This window comes from Saccopteryx bilineata, chromosome 3 (genome assembly GCF_036850765.1).
Source record: "Saccopteryx bilineata isolate mSacBil1 chromosome 3, mSacBil1_pri_phased_curated, whole genome shotgun sequence".
Classification (NCBI taxonomy): Eukaryota; Metazoa; Chordata; class Mammalia; order Chiroptera; family Emballonuridae; genus Saccopteryx; species Saccopteryx bilineata.
The window spans coordinates 147,438,602-147,453,844 of NC_089492.1; the positions used below are offsets into that span (position 1 = coordinate 147,438,602).

At 36.7% G+C, this 15,243-nt stretch overlaps 1 protein-coding gene and 1 pseudogene across 2 annotated transcripts in view; one reads left to right on the top strand and one right to left on the bottom strand.

Moving 5' to 3' along the window:
- Positions 1 to 15,243, top strand: part of ZC3H6 (zinc finger CCCH-type containing 6) — a 59,617-nt gene that overhangs the window by 37,989 nt on the left and 6,385 nt on the right. For both annotated transcript variants that reach the window (XM_066267669.1, XM_066267668.1), the window contains exons 5-11: positions 1,223 to 1,356; positions 5,409 to 5,525; positions 6,122 to 6,233; positions 11,504 to 11,613; positions 12,573 to 12,826; positions 13,340 to 13,851; positions 14,164 to 14,397. In XM_066267669.1, the coding sequence (XP_066123766.1) occupies positions 1,223 to 1,356; positions 5,409 to 5,525; positions 6,122 to 6,233; positions 11,504 to 11,613; positions 12,573 to 12,826; positions 13,340 to 13,851; positions 14,164 to 14,397 (1,473 nt within the window). The remainder of the gene's footprint in view (positions 1 to 1,222; positions 1,357 to 5,408; positions 5,526 to 6,121; positions 6,234 to 11,503; positions 11,614 to 12,572; positions 12,827 to 13,339; positions 13,852 to 14,163; positions 14,398 to 15,243) is intronic.
- LOC136332849 (small nucleolar RNA SNORA5) lies at positions 9,560 to 9,679 on the bottom strand (annotated as a pseudogene).

A 15,243-nucleotide genomic window follows, 5' to 3' on the forward strand; every position in this document is an offset into this window, starting at 1 on the left:
AGATGAGAAGCGTCACCTCATAGTTGCGGCACCTTAGTTGTTCATTGCTTGCTTCTCATATGTGCCTTGACCAGAGGGCTCCAGCCAAGGCAGTGACCCCTTGCTCAAGCCAGCAAACCTGGGCTCAAGCCAGTAACCTTGGGCTTTAAGCCAGTGACCTTTGGGCTCAAGCCAGTGACCATGGAATCATGTCTATGATCCCATACTCAAAGCAAACAACCCTGTGCTCAAGCTGGTGAGCTCATGCTCAAGCTGGATGAGCCTGCATTTAAGCCAGCAACCTCAGGGTTTTGAACCTGGATCCTCAGTGTCCCAAGCTGATGCTCTATCCACTGTGCCACCACCTGGTCAGGGCTGGTATGTTATTTTTAAATTTTAATTTATTTTAATGAGGTAAAACATTTTTCCATGTATTTATTGATTTAAGTTTTTCTTGTAGATTTAAGATGGTTAGAAGATGTATTAGTTCAATTAGAAGTCATTTTTTAAATTAGAAGTCATTAGTAAATAAGAAGTCATGTTGTCATTTAACTTCCTACCCTATTATATAATTTTTGCTATTTGAGTATCTTTTTAGATACTTTTAAATAACAAGGGGTTCAAAAGTAAAAGACAAGTACAGTATAAATTTTACTTGGAGATATATGTGTTATATACTCAAAATTATCAATAGAAACTCAATTCACTATAAATTAACCACTGATACCTACAAAATCTTTCATAGAAATGAATATAATATTTAAATCTCTAAAAAAGAGAAAGCCTTATTAATTGCTTGTTCTAAGAAAATTTGAAAAGTGTGAAACTGAATTGAGTTCTCTAGCCATGTACATCCTTGTTTCTTGCCTTTCTTATGTTGTTAACATCCTTTATGAAGGTAGTTGGTTAGAGCATCATCTCCATAAGCCAAAGTTGTAGGTTCAGTACCTGGTCAGGGCAAATATAAGCATCACCAAGTGAATGCATAAATAAGTAGTATGACAAATTGATGTTTCCCTCTTCTCTCTCTAAAATCAATAAATAAAAATATTTAAGGAAATAAAAGAATAAGGCGTACCCATGAAGTAAAATATAAAGATTGAATTAAATTTTTTAATTGACTTTAGAGGGAAGGATGCACTGTACATTGTAGACTATTAAAATAAGCTGTTTTCTATAAACTAATATATTGAAAAGTATGCTGTTTTTCTGTAATATTTGAAGTACATTTTAACTTCTATAGGTATTGAACAGAGAGTTAAAAGTTTTAATGTATGTCGTGGACGAGTTTTGCCGAAGAAAATCAAATGCAAAGACCGTGGTGGAAGAGTCAGTAAAGGGTCCAGTATGTTTTCAGGAATGGATGACTTTCAAGAGGTACTGAGAGTTTATACATAATGAGGAGAGTAGCTTCTCCATCTTTTAACCTATTGGGCTACAAAGAAAGTATGATAATTTTAATGCTACTCTTCTAGTAAATGAAACATTCCCAGTTCAGGATCAAATGAATATAAATAAATTTAAAAAAAAGAATTACTTTTTAGTCATGATTCTAACATAGAGATATAAATTTAGGTGACTTCAGAATAATATAGGTATGTTTGAAAGCAGAAATGTGTTCTCTGTTGGGCTTTCCTTTCCTAGGAGTCATCTTCCCCAGATACAATGGCAATAGAATGGTAATAGCTCAGTATGTGGCAAGGCCAAGAAAGGAGAGAGTGGTAGATTAATTTACTAGAGTTGAAAGCATTGAAAGAAAAGAAAAGGAGATACAAATAGTTGGAAATATGAATTTATGAACCATGTGTATGGTAGATATCAAATAAATATATATTGAATTGAAATCTAACATATACATTTTAATTGTGTAGCAGTTCTGTATTCTGCCACAGTTCCAGGGAAGCCTGATTGAATTTACAGAACAAATATGGGTTATAAAGCTGCAAGCTTGTTTGAGATTAAGGGCATAGCAATATATTGTACTTATAAATGCTTGGTTTGCTGATCTCTGGGCTTAAAGGTAATGGGTGAAGGTTTCTTTATATGTACTCCTTAATATACTGTTCAGGAAAATGTTACTAGGTTTGGCCTGAAAAAGGAACTGCGGGCTCAGATGAATTTGTGAAGCCTAGCACGACACTCTTCTCATAGGGTTTCTCAGTCAGCATTAACATGTTAAAAGCTCTGGGCAGGTTAGGCACAAAAAAGCCTGTTGCACATTCCATGGAATAGCAGCTTGAAATAAGTCTAGGATTTCAGGGTGATTCTAACCTGCCTGCCCATCTTCCTATACCAGTAGACTTCTAGAATGTCTTGCTCTCCCTAGACCAAATTAGTATGAATACTTTCTTTTACATGCATTGAAACTTCCAGGAAAGCATGACTTCAGGCAAGTTGCTGCCTGTCTGTGAACTTCAGTTTGCTTAATCAGTAAAATGAGAGCACATTCGGTATTCAATTAACTCTTAAGGGCCCCTTCAAGCACTAACATTTTTACAAGTCTGGGCTGCAACTAAAAGATTCTTTATTGTGTAATAGGAAATCAGAAAAAATTATTTCTTTTGCATTAATTTGATTTAGACTATCTTTTATTTATCAAGATTAAAATAGGTCATCAACTGTGTCAGATTATGTGTTGTCATGAGGGAGTTCTTGTGTTCTTGGTGGAGAGTGCTCATGTTCAGGCCCTTCCAGGGTCAAGTGGGCATGCTGAGTGGCCAGCACAGATCCATTTCATCCTGGCCTTCAGGGAACAGAAGAGCCCCAGAGGCCAGATAAATTCAGGGATACCTGCACATCTACACTAATTTCTCTGAAAATTCAAGGGTAGTCACAGAACAAGCAAACTTTTAACAGATTTTAAAGAAATTAATTTTGTTGGCTATAAAATTCTTAAAGTTTTTTTAGTCTTTAGAGTAGGCATTAAATTTTCTTAAATATGTGTTCTTTTCCTGGCAGATCCTTCCATTTCTCCTTACGTACATATTTTAAATCGTTTATGTTCTTGTTCCTTGTACCAACATAATACATCCTCTAGAGTAAATAAAGCAAAATGACCCAGTAGTGGTTTGGGTTTTCCTCTTTCCCTCCACCTTCCACTTCTTTCTTTCTTGATATGTGTTTTCTTAAGATGTGTGTGAGAGTACAGAGTTCTATCCTGACTCTGCTAAATTCTCTCAGTAACTTCTTTAATCTGCAGTTTTCATGTTTGTCCAATGAGGGTGACAAACCAGATTACTTCTGTGGTTCTTCCAGCTCTTACATAATAAGAGGACATATGTCGTTCTTCTGTAGGCTCAAACTTCAAAGATCACATCTTCTAGGCACTCAATTTTGTCCTAAAATTTTGTTAAAGTTGCTTATATTTTCTAGAATGCCTTTATTATAGTTAGGTTTCATAGTTATGGATACTGAGATACTTTCTACTCATTTAAGTAGAACTAAGCTGTGAAAAAAACCAACAAACCATAATCCTATATTAAAACACTGAAGCCTGACCAGGTGGTGGCGCAGTGGATAGAGCATTGAACTGGGATGCAGAGGACCCAGGTTCGAAATGCCAAGGTTGCTGGCTTGAGCATGGGCTTACCAGCTTGATTGCAGGGTTGCTGGCATGAGTGTGGGATCATAGACATGACCCCATGGTCACTGGCTTGAGCCCGGGCTTACCAGCTTGATTGTAGGGTTGCTGGCGTGAGTGTGGGATCATAGACTTGACCCCATGGTCACTGGCTTGAGCCCAAAGGTCCCTAGCTTGAGCCCAAGGTTGCTGGCTTGAGCAAGGGGTCACTCGCTCTTCTGTAGCCCCCCTAGTCAAGGCACATATGAGAAAGCAGCCAATGAACAACTAAGGTGCCGCAACGAAGAATTGATGCTTCTCATCTCCCTTCCTGTCTGTCTGTCCCTATCTATCCCTCTCTCCGTCTGTCTCTCTATCTCTGTCACACACAAAAAAAACAAAACACTGAGACATATCATTAGAAAGTAATATAGACCAACAAAGAGTGAGTTATTAATAAAACATAGGTGCTACTTAGTGCATTTTTCAGGGGATTTTTTGGTGATAATCACCAGATATTTTTACTGTTTCATTTCAGAGTTATACAGCTCAAGTTGGCTCACTGACTTTGCATAGTGAACTCTCTTTGGCTATTTTATTATGGCCACAATTCTTGATACAGACAGTGTATGTGAGCTGGTCATTTATATCTGCTTTTCTATGTGAGCCTAGATAGAGAAAATGCTTGTAAGTCAAATTTACATAGATTTAAGATATTTAAAACAATCCTATAAGAGTATGTATAAGCAATTTTGTTGTGCTTTCCTGAGGCAATTTAGGTATACTTATATTTTTTAAAAGATTCTCTAGGATTAACTGTGCTTTTAAAAGGAATTCTTATCGTAAAATACCTACTTAAGTTGTGAGCACTGAGGATCAGATCTAAGTCTAGCCATCTGTTATCCCAAGTGTTTGCTGTAAGGCAATTTCTATGTTCAGTAGGTTGTGCAACATTGTTCTCTGTCTTCTAGTAAATTGAGAGAAAAGGGAAAACTGGAATCAAATCAGAAGAGCAAATAGTCACTGTGCTTCTATAGTGCTCCAGGCACTGCATGCTGGGTGCTGGAGAACAGTGCTATTTTGTGGCCTCACGAAGGACAGTCCTTAGCATGGCCAAGCACCATGCCATTGTGCCTCAGTTGTCTCAGTCATCTCAGGCTGAGGGGCTGAGAACCAAGGAAAACAAGAAGGGCTGCGAGATTTTCCATCATATACATTTTTCCCTTCATTTTTAAAAAATTTATAAATTAAAGGTAATATATCCTTACTGAGTTTTATTTTTCTAAAGAAAGTACAAAATACCCACACATCCAGAAAGTCCATAAGTTTTTAGAGATTCATCTAAAGACACATACTGTTAAAAAAGGAGGTATATTCTTTATTCTTTTATCTTTATTATTATAAAATTGGGATCGGTTTTGTATGTATAGGATGTTTGTAGCTTTTTGTTTTTGTTTTTTACTATTTAAGTAATTCCATAGTAGTTATTGTTATGAATAAATATTTGTGAGTCTCCCCAATAAGTCCTTTGGAATAATTCTATAAAGTACAAATTCTGTGTCAAACCATATGGATATTTTAAGTCTTTTATAACATACCTATTGACACTATGAGAGTGCATATTTTATTGTTCTTTTGCCTAAACTGGGAATTATTGTTCATTTTTAAGCTTTTCATAATTTTTTTTAAATGTACTTATACATCCTCATTAAAATAAAATAGGATTCTTTGCAAACTAATAGCCTCAGAATGTCTCTTCTTGACCACTTTTAATAGTCAGTTTGTATGGCTTTCCAGATCCAATTGCTGGACATTTTAATACCTAGTTAATATTTTATATGTTGTCTAAAATAATTTTTTTTTCTTGCAGTATAATAAACCAGGGAAAAAATGGAAGATAATGACTCAGGAATTTATTAATCAGCACACAGTGGAACACAAAGGAAAACAAATCTGTAAATATTTTCTGGAAGGGAGATGTATTAAGGTAAATTCATGAGGGTCATAAGTCATTTTACTTCCAAAATATGCTTTCAAATTAAGCCTTCTTGGGAAGTAGTTTTTTCATTTGTCATTTAGTTGTAATAGAACTGATTCTTCAAAATGTATCTTGATGGAAATATATCAGAACTCATTTAATTATATTTTAGGACAATACTATAATTTGTTGAAATTAGATTTTATTTAATAAACACTATGCTGACTGTTTCAAGTACTGTTCAAAATGGATTACTTATATTACATGTATTAAACTTCACAGCAACCCCAGGAAGTAGTTACCATTACTGACTCACTGTAAACATGGCTATTCCAGAGAGTTAAATAAGTCCCTGCAGTAACTCAACTAGATGTGGTAAGTGGGCAGAGGCCTGTGAGGCCAGGCACTGTGCTGCCTTTCCACATAGCCACACCTACCATCTTGAGCAAAACACTAAGGAATTGTTCTTGACTTATTATTAGCTCATTATTTAAAGACTGAAGATATATCCATAATTCTACAATGAAATAAATGCCATGAAGAAATTCATTTCAATGTTTCTTTTTTCCCTCTTTGTTTCCTCCTGTCTTTTCTTTTGTGAACAGGGAGATCAATGTAAATTTGATCATGATGCAGAGTTGGAGAAGAGGAAAGAGATATGCAAGTTTTATTTACAAGGATATTGTACTAAAGGGGAGAACTGCATTTACATGCATAATATCCTTTACTGAAAATACATTAAACAAAATACTAAGGTTTGAAAGCATAATTGAGGGTTTTAAAGATCACAAGTACAACCTACAAAGCCTAGTTTGGTCTAAATTTAAAAAACAGCACGTGACAGAGTAAGTCTTAGCAGCCTTTGTACTTTAAGAGGGCACAGCATTTTATTCTTTAGGAAAATGAAATAAATAACATTCTTTTGGGGAAAGTCTGTGAAGTAAATGTACTTTGTGTTTAACATGCTCAGTTTAGAGATATTTCAATAGCATGTGCTTCCTGAAAGAGTAGTTGGAAAAATAATTTGTTTTATGATAATTATTTTTCACTTAGGTTCATAAGTAATAGATTATTGTTGAATATTATAAAATCAAAGTCTCATCAAATCTTACCCTCAGGCCCTGGCTAGTTGGCTCAGTGGTAGAAGGTTGGCCGGCATGTGAATGTCCTGAGTTCAATTCCTGGTCAGGGGACACAGGAGAAGTACCCATCTGCTTCTCCACACCTTTCCCCTCTCCCTTCTCTCTCTCTCTCTCTTTTCCTCCCCTCCTGCAGCCATGGCTTGATTAGAGCAAGTTGGCCCCACCGCTGAGGATGGCTCCTAGGCCTTTGCCTCAGGCGCTAAAACATGGCCCCAGTTGCAAAGGAGCAAGGGCCCCTGATGGGCAGAGCATTACCCCCTGGTAGGCTTGCTGGGTGAATCCCAGTTAGGGAGAATGCGGGAGTTTGTCTCTGCCTCTCCTCCTCTCACTAAAAAATAAAAAAATAATAAAAATCTTACCCCCAATTATCACTGTATATTCTTCCCCACTTCTTCCTTTGGAAATCTGTATATCTAAATTGTACTCCTGCTGCCACCCAAATTGGTATTTCACTATATGTTTATAGTCCTAAAATATATATATATATACACACACACACACACACACACACACACAATTCTAAAATATAGTCTATCCTTCTATGTTAACCACCCTCAAAAATATCTAGCTGGTTTTTCACTACCACTGATGACTAATGGAGCCTTCCCCTGACCCTGATATGAAACTCCATCTTTATCATGATGAAATATTATATATATGTTTTTGTTCTAGAGTTTCTGTTTGGCTCCATGGTCTGTTTTCATACCTGTGCTGCTTTGCTGTGATTATTGCCATCTCGCCAGCACACTTGATGTTTGGTAAAATCTCACTTCTATTTTTCCAGATAAATTTTAAAATAGTCTTGTGTAGTTCAAAATGAATGTAAAACAAGAAAGTAAAAAATCTCCGTTTTTACAGATCTAAATGTAAAGATAAAATCATACAAATACCAGAGGGCATTTTGAATGGATTCCTTTATAATCTAGAAGAGAGATATGACTTAAAATCCAGAAGCAATAAAGAAAAAGATTAAAAATTTGACTGTATAAAAATTTATAAATTTGCATAACAAAAATATGACCTACACAAAGTAAAAGGCAAATAACAAAATGGGAAAAGTTGTTTGCAACTTATATCACTTACAAAAATGTAACAGCTTGATATAAAACTTTCTAAAAATTGAGAAGAAAAATAGGGCAAGAGATAAAGATAATTCATAGAAATGCCATGGCCCGAAACATATGAAAAGATGCTTAATCCTACTTCTAATAAGAGAAATGTAACTTAATTTATGCCCAAGATACCATATACTGTACAGTGTACAGCCATCAGATTTGCAAAAAAAAAAAAAAGACAGTAAAGTTTGTTAGCAAAGAAGGCTGTGAAAAAAATGGCCACACTCAGACCTTACTGAGTGATGCACCCTTGCAGAGGGGAGTTGGGTAGTATTGGCAAAATTACACATGAGTTCACTCTCTGAAGTAGCAGTCCTACCATTTTGCAAATTCTGATGAATTAATGGATTTCAGCAATAATTACTGATGGCTGTTAAAATCATTAGGTGAAAAGTTGACGAGAAACTTTATAATTGATGAATTGGGCTGACAACAGCTGCACCAACTGATTAGTCTTAGCAGAAACAACTAGACATTAGATGTCTCTTTTTTTATTATTTATTTTTTACAGAGACAGAGAGTGAGTCAGAGAGAGGGATAGACAGGGACAGACAGGAATGGAGAGAGATGAGAAGCATCAATCATTAGTTTTTCATTGCGCATTGCAACACCTTAGTTGCTCATTGATTGCTTTCTCATATGTGCCTTGACCGCGGGCCTTCAGCAGACCGAGTAACCCCTTGCTGGAGCCAGTGACCTTGGGTTCAAGCTGGTGGGCTTTTCCTCAATCCAGATGAGCCCGCACTCAAGCTGGCGACCTTGGGGTCTCGAACCCAGGTCCTCTGCATCCTAGTCTGATGCTCTATCCACTGCGCCACCACCTGGTCAGGCTAGATGTCTCTTGATGTGATAGAGTAGGGAGTATTTCTTTAAACACCTATGACAAATATTAAAATTAACATGATATAAAAATCAAAGGAGAGGGCAACCTCTAGAGATCAATAGAGGAATTTGAGATGTATGTTAACTAGATGCAATTTGTAGAACCTGATCTCAACAAAGCAATTATAAAAAGACCTTTTGTTGTAACGGTGAATAATTTATGTATTGACAGGTTAGCAGATGAAATTAATGCATTAATTTTTCATATCAATGATAAAGAAAGTATTCCTTATGTGTTTGAAATAAACATAGTGATATTCACAGATTAAATGTATTTGGAATATGCTTTTCACACCAGTGTAATGTATTCACACCAGTGGTTTTTGAGGGAGAGTTGTGAGGAGAGTATAGATCTCACAAAATTGCCAGATGATGAAATTGTTGAAGTTACATGGCCAGCATGGGAGAGCTGCTTGTATTATTCTCTCTACTTTGGTATATGTTTGATAATTTTCAAGCTAACTTAAAAAACTCTAAGTAGTCTCACTCTTTAGGAATAATTATGCTAACAATGTGGAATAAAGTCTTTCAGATTATTTTCTATGCTAACGTTTGTAAGTGGATGCATACATTGACACTAATTTTTATAAAAATGTGATCGAGCTATGATTGTGAAGGTTGTATTTTTACTTAACATTTATATCTTTACTTCATATAGATTCTATTTTAATATATGATGTTCAGTAAGGACCTAATTATTTCTGAATTGGTTAACTCATTGTGTCATATTCAATGATTTAAAATGACACCTTTACCAGTTCCTACATTTTCCTATGTGCACAGTTCAGCTTCTATACAACTATGCTACACGGTGCTAGTTGACCATTCCCCTCTTTAAAAATATATTTAATATTTAGTAGGGCAAACAATCCTCCTTTCTTTTTTTTTCTTTTTTTTTCTTTTCCCATGTCCACAGCTAAACTTATCCCCAGGTCCCAGGGCAGGAACCCGGAGCCCATGAGTGGTGGAGCTTGCTGTAGCAGCCATCTGGGCCAGCCCCTGCTATGAATTTGACTTGGCTGCAGCCCCTGCTATGAATTTGACTTGGCTGCAGAACAATCCTCCTTTCTTGACAAAAATGTTATAGTAAATTTGTCTTATTCAAGAAATAAGAACAATTTTTTCAGATTTGACATATTTATGTAGAAACCAGATACCTTATTAAACTGTTTCTGAAAGCTTTCAGTTTATCTTTACATTTTTTCCCACAGTCGTGCCATCTGTGAATAATAATAATTTTACCTCCTTTTTTAATTGTATTGGCTACATGTTCAGAATAATGTTAAATAGTAAAAATTGTATTGGCTACATGTTCAGAATAATGTTAAATAGACATAGTACACATTTTAATGATGTCCTTTTGCTTTAGTTTGTGGCTATAATTTTAACATAGTTTTTTTTAATCAAGTTAAGTATATTCTTATTTAACTATGAGTTTTTTAAATCAAAAGAGGATTTTGAATTTTACCGGTTGCCATTTGTACTTGCTAGGATGGCTGTGTAATTTTCCTCTTTTGACCTTTTCAGTGTGATGATTGCAGTAATAATTTTCCTGAAACCATCCAGGAATTCTCTCTGAACATACACCATCTAAAAATGGTGTATTTTTCACCATACTTGTAGGTTTAACATATTTTTAAAAAAATTTGTCTCCAAACCTTAAATGAGACTAGCTTTTAGGTCACACTAGCCTGTAGCTCTCGTTGTTGGGTTGTTTGACTTTAATATGACATATCAAGCCCCTATTCTTCAGAGATATAAGTTCTTGCTACAAAAAATTGTTGATCTAAAATTTTATTTTTTGTGGAAAGTAACAGGGCTTACATAACCATTAAACATAACTATTAAATATATTTTTTTTAAAAATGTTTTACCCTGGCCGGTTGGCTCAGTAGTAGAGCATCGGCCCGGCGTGCAGGAGTCCCAGGTTTGATTCCTGGCCAGGGCACACAGGAGAGGTGCCTATCTGCTTCTCCATCCCTCCCCCTCTCCTTCCTCTCTGTCTCTCTTCCCCTCCCACAGCCAAGGCTCCATTGGAGCAAAGTTGGCCCAGGCGTTGAGGATGGCTCTGTGGCCTCTGCCTCAGGTGCTAGGATGGCTCTGGTTGCAACAGAGCGATGCCCCAGAGGGGCAGAGCATTGCCCCCGGTGGGTGTGCCGGTTGGATCCTGGTCTGGCGCATGCGGGAGTCTGTCTGACTGCCTCCCCGTTTCCAGCTTTGGAAAATGCAAAAATAAATAAATAAATAAATAAATAATTTTTTAAAAAAAGAAAAAAAATGTTTTGTAGCCTGACCAGGCAGTGGCACAGTGAATAGAGCATCGCACTGGGATGTGGAAGACCCACCAGCTTGAGTGTGTGGTTGCTGGCTTGAGTGTGGGATCATAGACATGACCCCATGGTCGCTGGCTTGAGCCTAAAGGTCACTGGCTTGAAGTCCAAGGTCACTGGCTTGAGCAAAGGGTCACTGGCTCTGCTGGAGCCCCCCCCCCCCCTCCATCAAGGCACATATGAGAAAGCAATCAATGAACAACTAAGGAGACTAAGGAGCCACAACGAAGAATTGATGCTTCTCTTCTCCTTCCTGTCTTTCTGTCCCTATCTGTCCCTCTCTCTCTCTCTGTCACCAAAAAACAAAATTGTTTTGTAGTTTTAATAGAGTAAGAGATTTAAATTTTTTTAATGTTTTGCTGCATAACTAACATTTAATATCAGAATAAATTATCTGACGTGATTATAGAAAATTTAATATATAATTATAGAGTCTTATTGATTCAGCAGTTACATTTTTTGGTTTAAAATATTAGAGTTTGATTTTATTTGGTCTATTCCTTAACATTTTTATTTACATGAATTTCCATGCAAGTTCTATCATAGTGGAGCAAAATGTTACCAAGGAGACAAGTGTAAATTTTCACATGATGATTTGACTAAAGAAACGAAGAAACTTTTGGACAAAGTGAGTAATATTTTTGTATCTTGGTTATTTGTAAGATCTCTCTACAAATTCATTTGACTTGAATCATATTTTATAAAACTGTTGAGAAGTCAAAGATTTGTTATGTCATGTTTCATTAATTCAGTGTGTTATAAAAACAGAAGTATTAGACTAGGAATTAGGACTCTTTTATTCTTATCCTTGTTCTGCCATTAAAAAGCTAATATAGTTTGAGCCTGACCAGGTGGTGGCGCAGTGGATAGAGCATTGGACTGAAATGCAGAGGACCCAGGTTCGAGACCCTGAGGTCGCCAGCTTGAGCACGGGCTCATCTGGCTTGAGCAAAATGCTCACCAGCTTGGACCCAAGGTCGCTGGCTCGAGCAAGGGGTTAGTCGATCTGCTGAAGGCCCGCGGTCAAAGCACATATGAGAAAGCAATCAATGAACAACTAAGGTGTCAAAACGAAAAACTGATGATTGATGCTTCTCATCTCTCTCTGTTTCCTGTCTGTCTGTCCCTATCTATCCCTCTCTCTGACTCTTTGTCCCTGTATTAAAAAAAAAAAAAGCTAATATACTTTGAGAAATATCCTTTACCTGTTTGAACCTCATTCTCTTTATCAAAAATGAGTTAGCTGGCCCTGGCCTGGTAGCTCAATGTTCTAATTAGAGCATGGTTCCAATAAGCCAGGCTTGCATATTTGATCCCTGGTCAGGGCACATAACAAGAATAAATCAATGAATTCATAAATAAGTTGAACAACAACTTGATATCTCTCTCTATCTCTCCCCCCTTCCCTTCCCTTCCTGTTCCTTTAAAATCAATCAATAGTTTTAAAAAAATTTTTAATGAGTTAGCTATGACCCATTGCAACTTAATATTTTTCTATTAATAGAACTAATCTATTAAAGTCTTCACAGTTTTAAATGTGAGGAAGAAAGTTTGTTTTAATGTGATAATCTTTGCCAATTATTGTAGGTGTTGAACGCTGAAGAGGAATCCACAAATGAGGATGAAAGAGAGTTAGAAGAACTTAGGAAGCGTGGCATAACCCCTCTTCCCAAACCACCTCCTGGGGTGGGGCTCCTGCCAACCCCACCAGAGCACTTTCCCTTTTCTGATCCTGAAGATGATTTTCAGACAGATCTTTCTGATGACTTCAAGAAAATTCCATCTCTTTTTGAAATAGTTGTAAAACCTACTGTGGATTTAGCACATAAGATTGGGAAGAAGTAAGTTAAAATTTTCAAAAATGGCAGCATTTTCCCCTTAGAAATTCTTATTAAGAGACTAACTTGTATCTGTGTTAGTCATGCAAGTAAGCTCAGGCAGAGATGGCAGTTGTCTGGTGTGCACCTCCTCCTCATGTCCCTGCCCTCTACTGCCTCCCATTGGCTTTTTCACAGAACCCTTACTCAGCTTCGAAACCTCTCCCCACAGTAATGAGGACTAGAAGAGAACCCGTCAAAACATTTATCTCTGGGTGGTGGGATTGGGGTGGTTCTTATTTATCCTTGTACTTTCTGTATTTTTCAAAATATCAATTATGGGTAATTTTTAGAACAGCAATTAAGAAAACTGTGGGCTAAAATGAAGGCAAGTGCACATGTTGGTGCTTTTAGTTAATAGATAATATGGAATAAATGGCTTCTTAGAAACAAGAGTATTCCATGTAACTAATATCCATTTAGAAATGTGCATTCTCTTTTCTTTGAACTAGTAAATATTATTCTTTCTGTCTATAGGCCACCAGCATTTTATAGCAGTACCTCACCACCAGGACCACAATTTCAGGAAGGCAGCCCGCATCCTCAGCATATCTATAGTTCTGGGTCCAGTCCAGGTTCTGGACCTAATATGTCTCAGGGACACAGTAGTCCTGTGATGCACCCAGGCTCCCCTGGACATCGTCCATGTGCAGGACCTCCTGGTGTACCAGTGCCACAGAGCCCACCTTTGCCACCTGGTCCACATGGAGTTGTAGGTTCTCACAGCCAAGCTGGAGTACTTGTTCAACCAGATGCACCTTTGTCAGCACAAGGTATGAGTGGTACCTACCATTGCCCAGGCTTTCCAGAACACATGATGAAAGGATCCAGAGAGAATCATTGTTCTCCAGGATCATCACACCTGCAAGGTTCTGGAGAAATGCAGCTCAGCACCAGTTATGAGTCCCTACAAAACCCAGCTGAATTTTATGATAATTACTATTCACAGCATGCTGTACCTAATTTTCAGCCATCCAATAACTCTAGTGGTAAGTATACCTTTCAGAATAACTCATTTCTAATTTTAAATATTTAAAGTCCTATTTTTTATTGAAGCATAAGAAAGTATGTTTTAAATAAAGCTAAATAAAATGTAATGAAATTGAGACCTTATAATATGTTTTAAATTTAACCAAACATTTTTAACAATAGAACTTTAGATAACTTTTAAAAATATTTACAACCACATAATTTACTAATCAAATGTGATTACTATTAGAGTGTCAATGTCTTATAACTCAGTGGCACTCTGTAGTGGAGTTTTGGGCTGAATCAATGTCTGTCTCTTTCTATGTGTGTAGATGGGATGTGGCCTAGTGACTTTGCTCAGCATCAGCCTCCCATTGTTCCGGACTCACCTAACCGTGGGAGTGGGGGTGATGGCAACAGCAATGTGAAGGGCCAAGACCCTCTGCCCGCACCAGGTCTCCTCCCTGCGGTGCAGAGAGCTCTTTTTGTCAGACTTACTCAGAAATACCATGAAGATGAAGAACCAAGCAGCACCCATCCTCACAGGGCACCCAGCAAGGAAGAAGGTATGTCAGGTGTTTCACTAGCATCTCACCTATTTGGATCACTCAGTTCCTAAAACAATCTTGAATAGGTTCAAGTTTGAAAAATGAATTCCTCTGAACTGTCTGTCCTATTTCCAGTTTACTTTGTAGCTCCTCTCTTGGGGATTGTCAGGTTTCTGGTGCCATGGGTGTATTAGCAATTAATTCAGAAGGTTTGACTTGAATCAATGATTAGATCTGAAATTAAGTGTGAGGCCTAAATAAACATATTTGCTATTAAGACTTTCTGCTTTGGAATAAAAGAAATAGAAAAGGAATGGGACACCTTCCAGTTCAGGAATTTTAACTTCCAGACCAAGTTTAAAATGATTCAGTTACTAGAGAAATTTTTATGGGCATAGACTATATACTGTTTTTATGAATTACAAAATTGATATTTGGCCATTTTTAAATATAAAACTTATGACTAACTATGTAAAACTGTATACTACTAGGTGGCTATAAGCTATTATATAAACATTATTTGTTATCTTTTCAAATAAGGTAGCATTAACTCTTCACTTATTTAACATCACAGGGAAATAAGGGCTTCCTGATAACTTAATTTCCTATACAATTTATGTTTATTCCTTTAAATGCCAAAACTTAATTTTAAGAAACAACTATTTAATGGTAAGCTTTCTATAAAGTCTTACAGAGCTTTATGTTTTCGTAAAAATAAAATCAAGACTTTTCTATGTGATATAAAATTTTATACTATAATATTATATAATTGGTGACGTTTTATGAGGGTTGTTTTTGTTTTTTGTATACAGGAGAAGTCTTGGCCAGCTTGGGGGTTTCTTGTGTGTTTATTTTTATAAATGT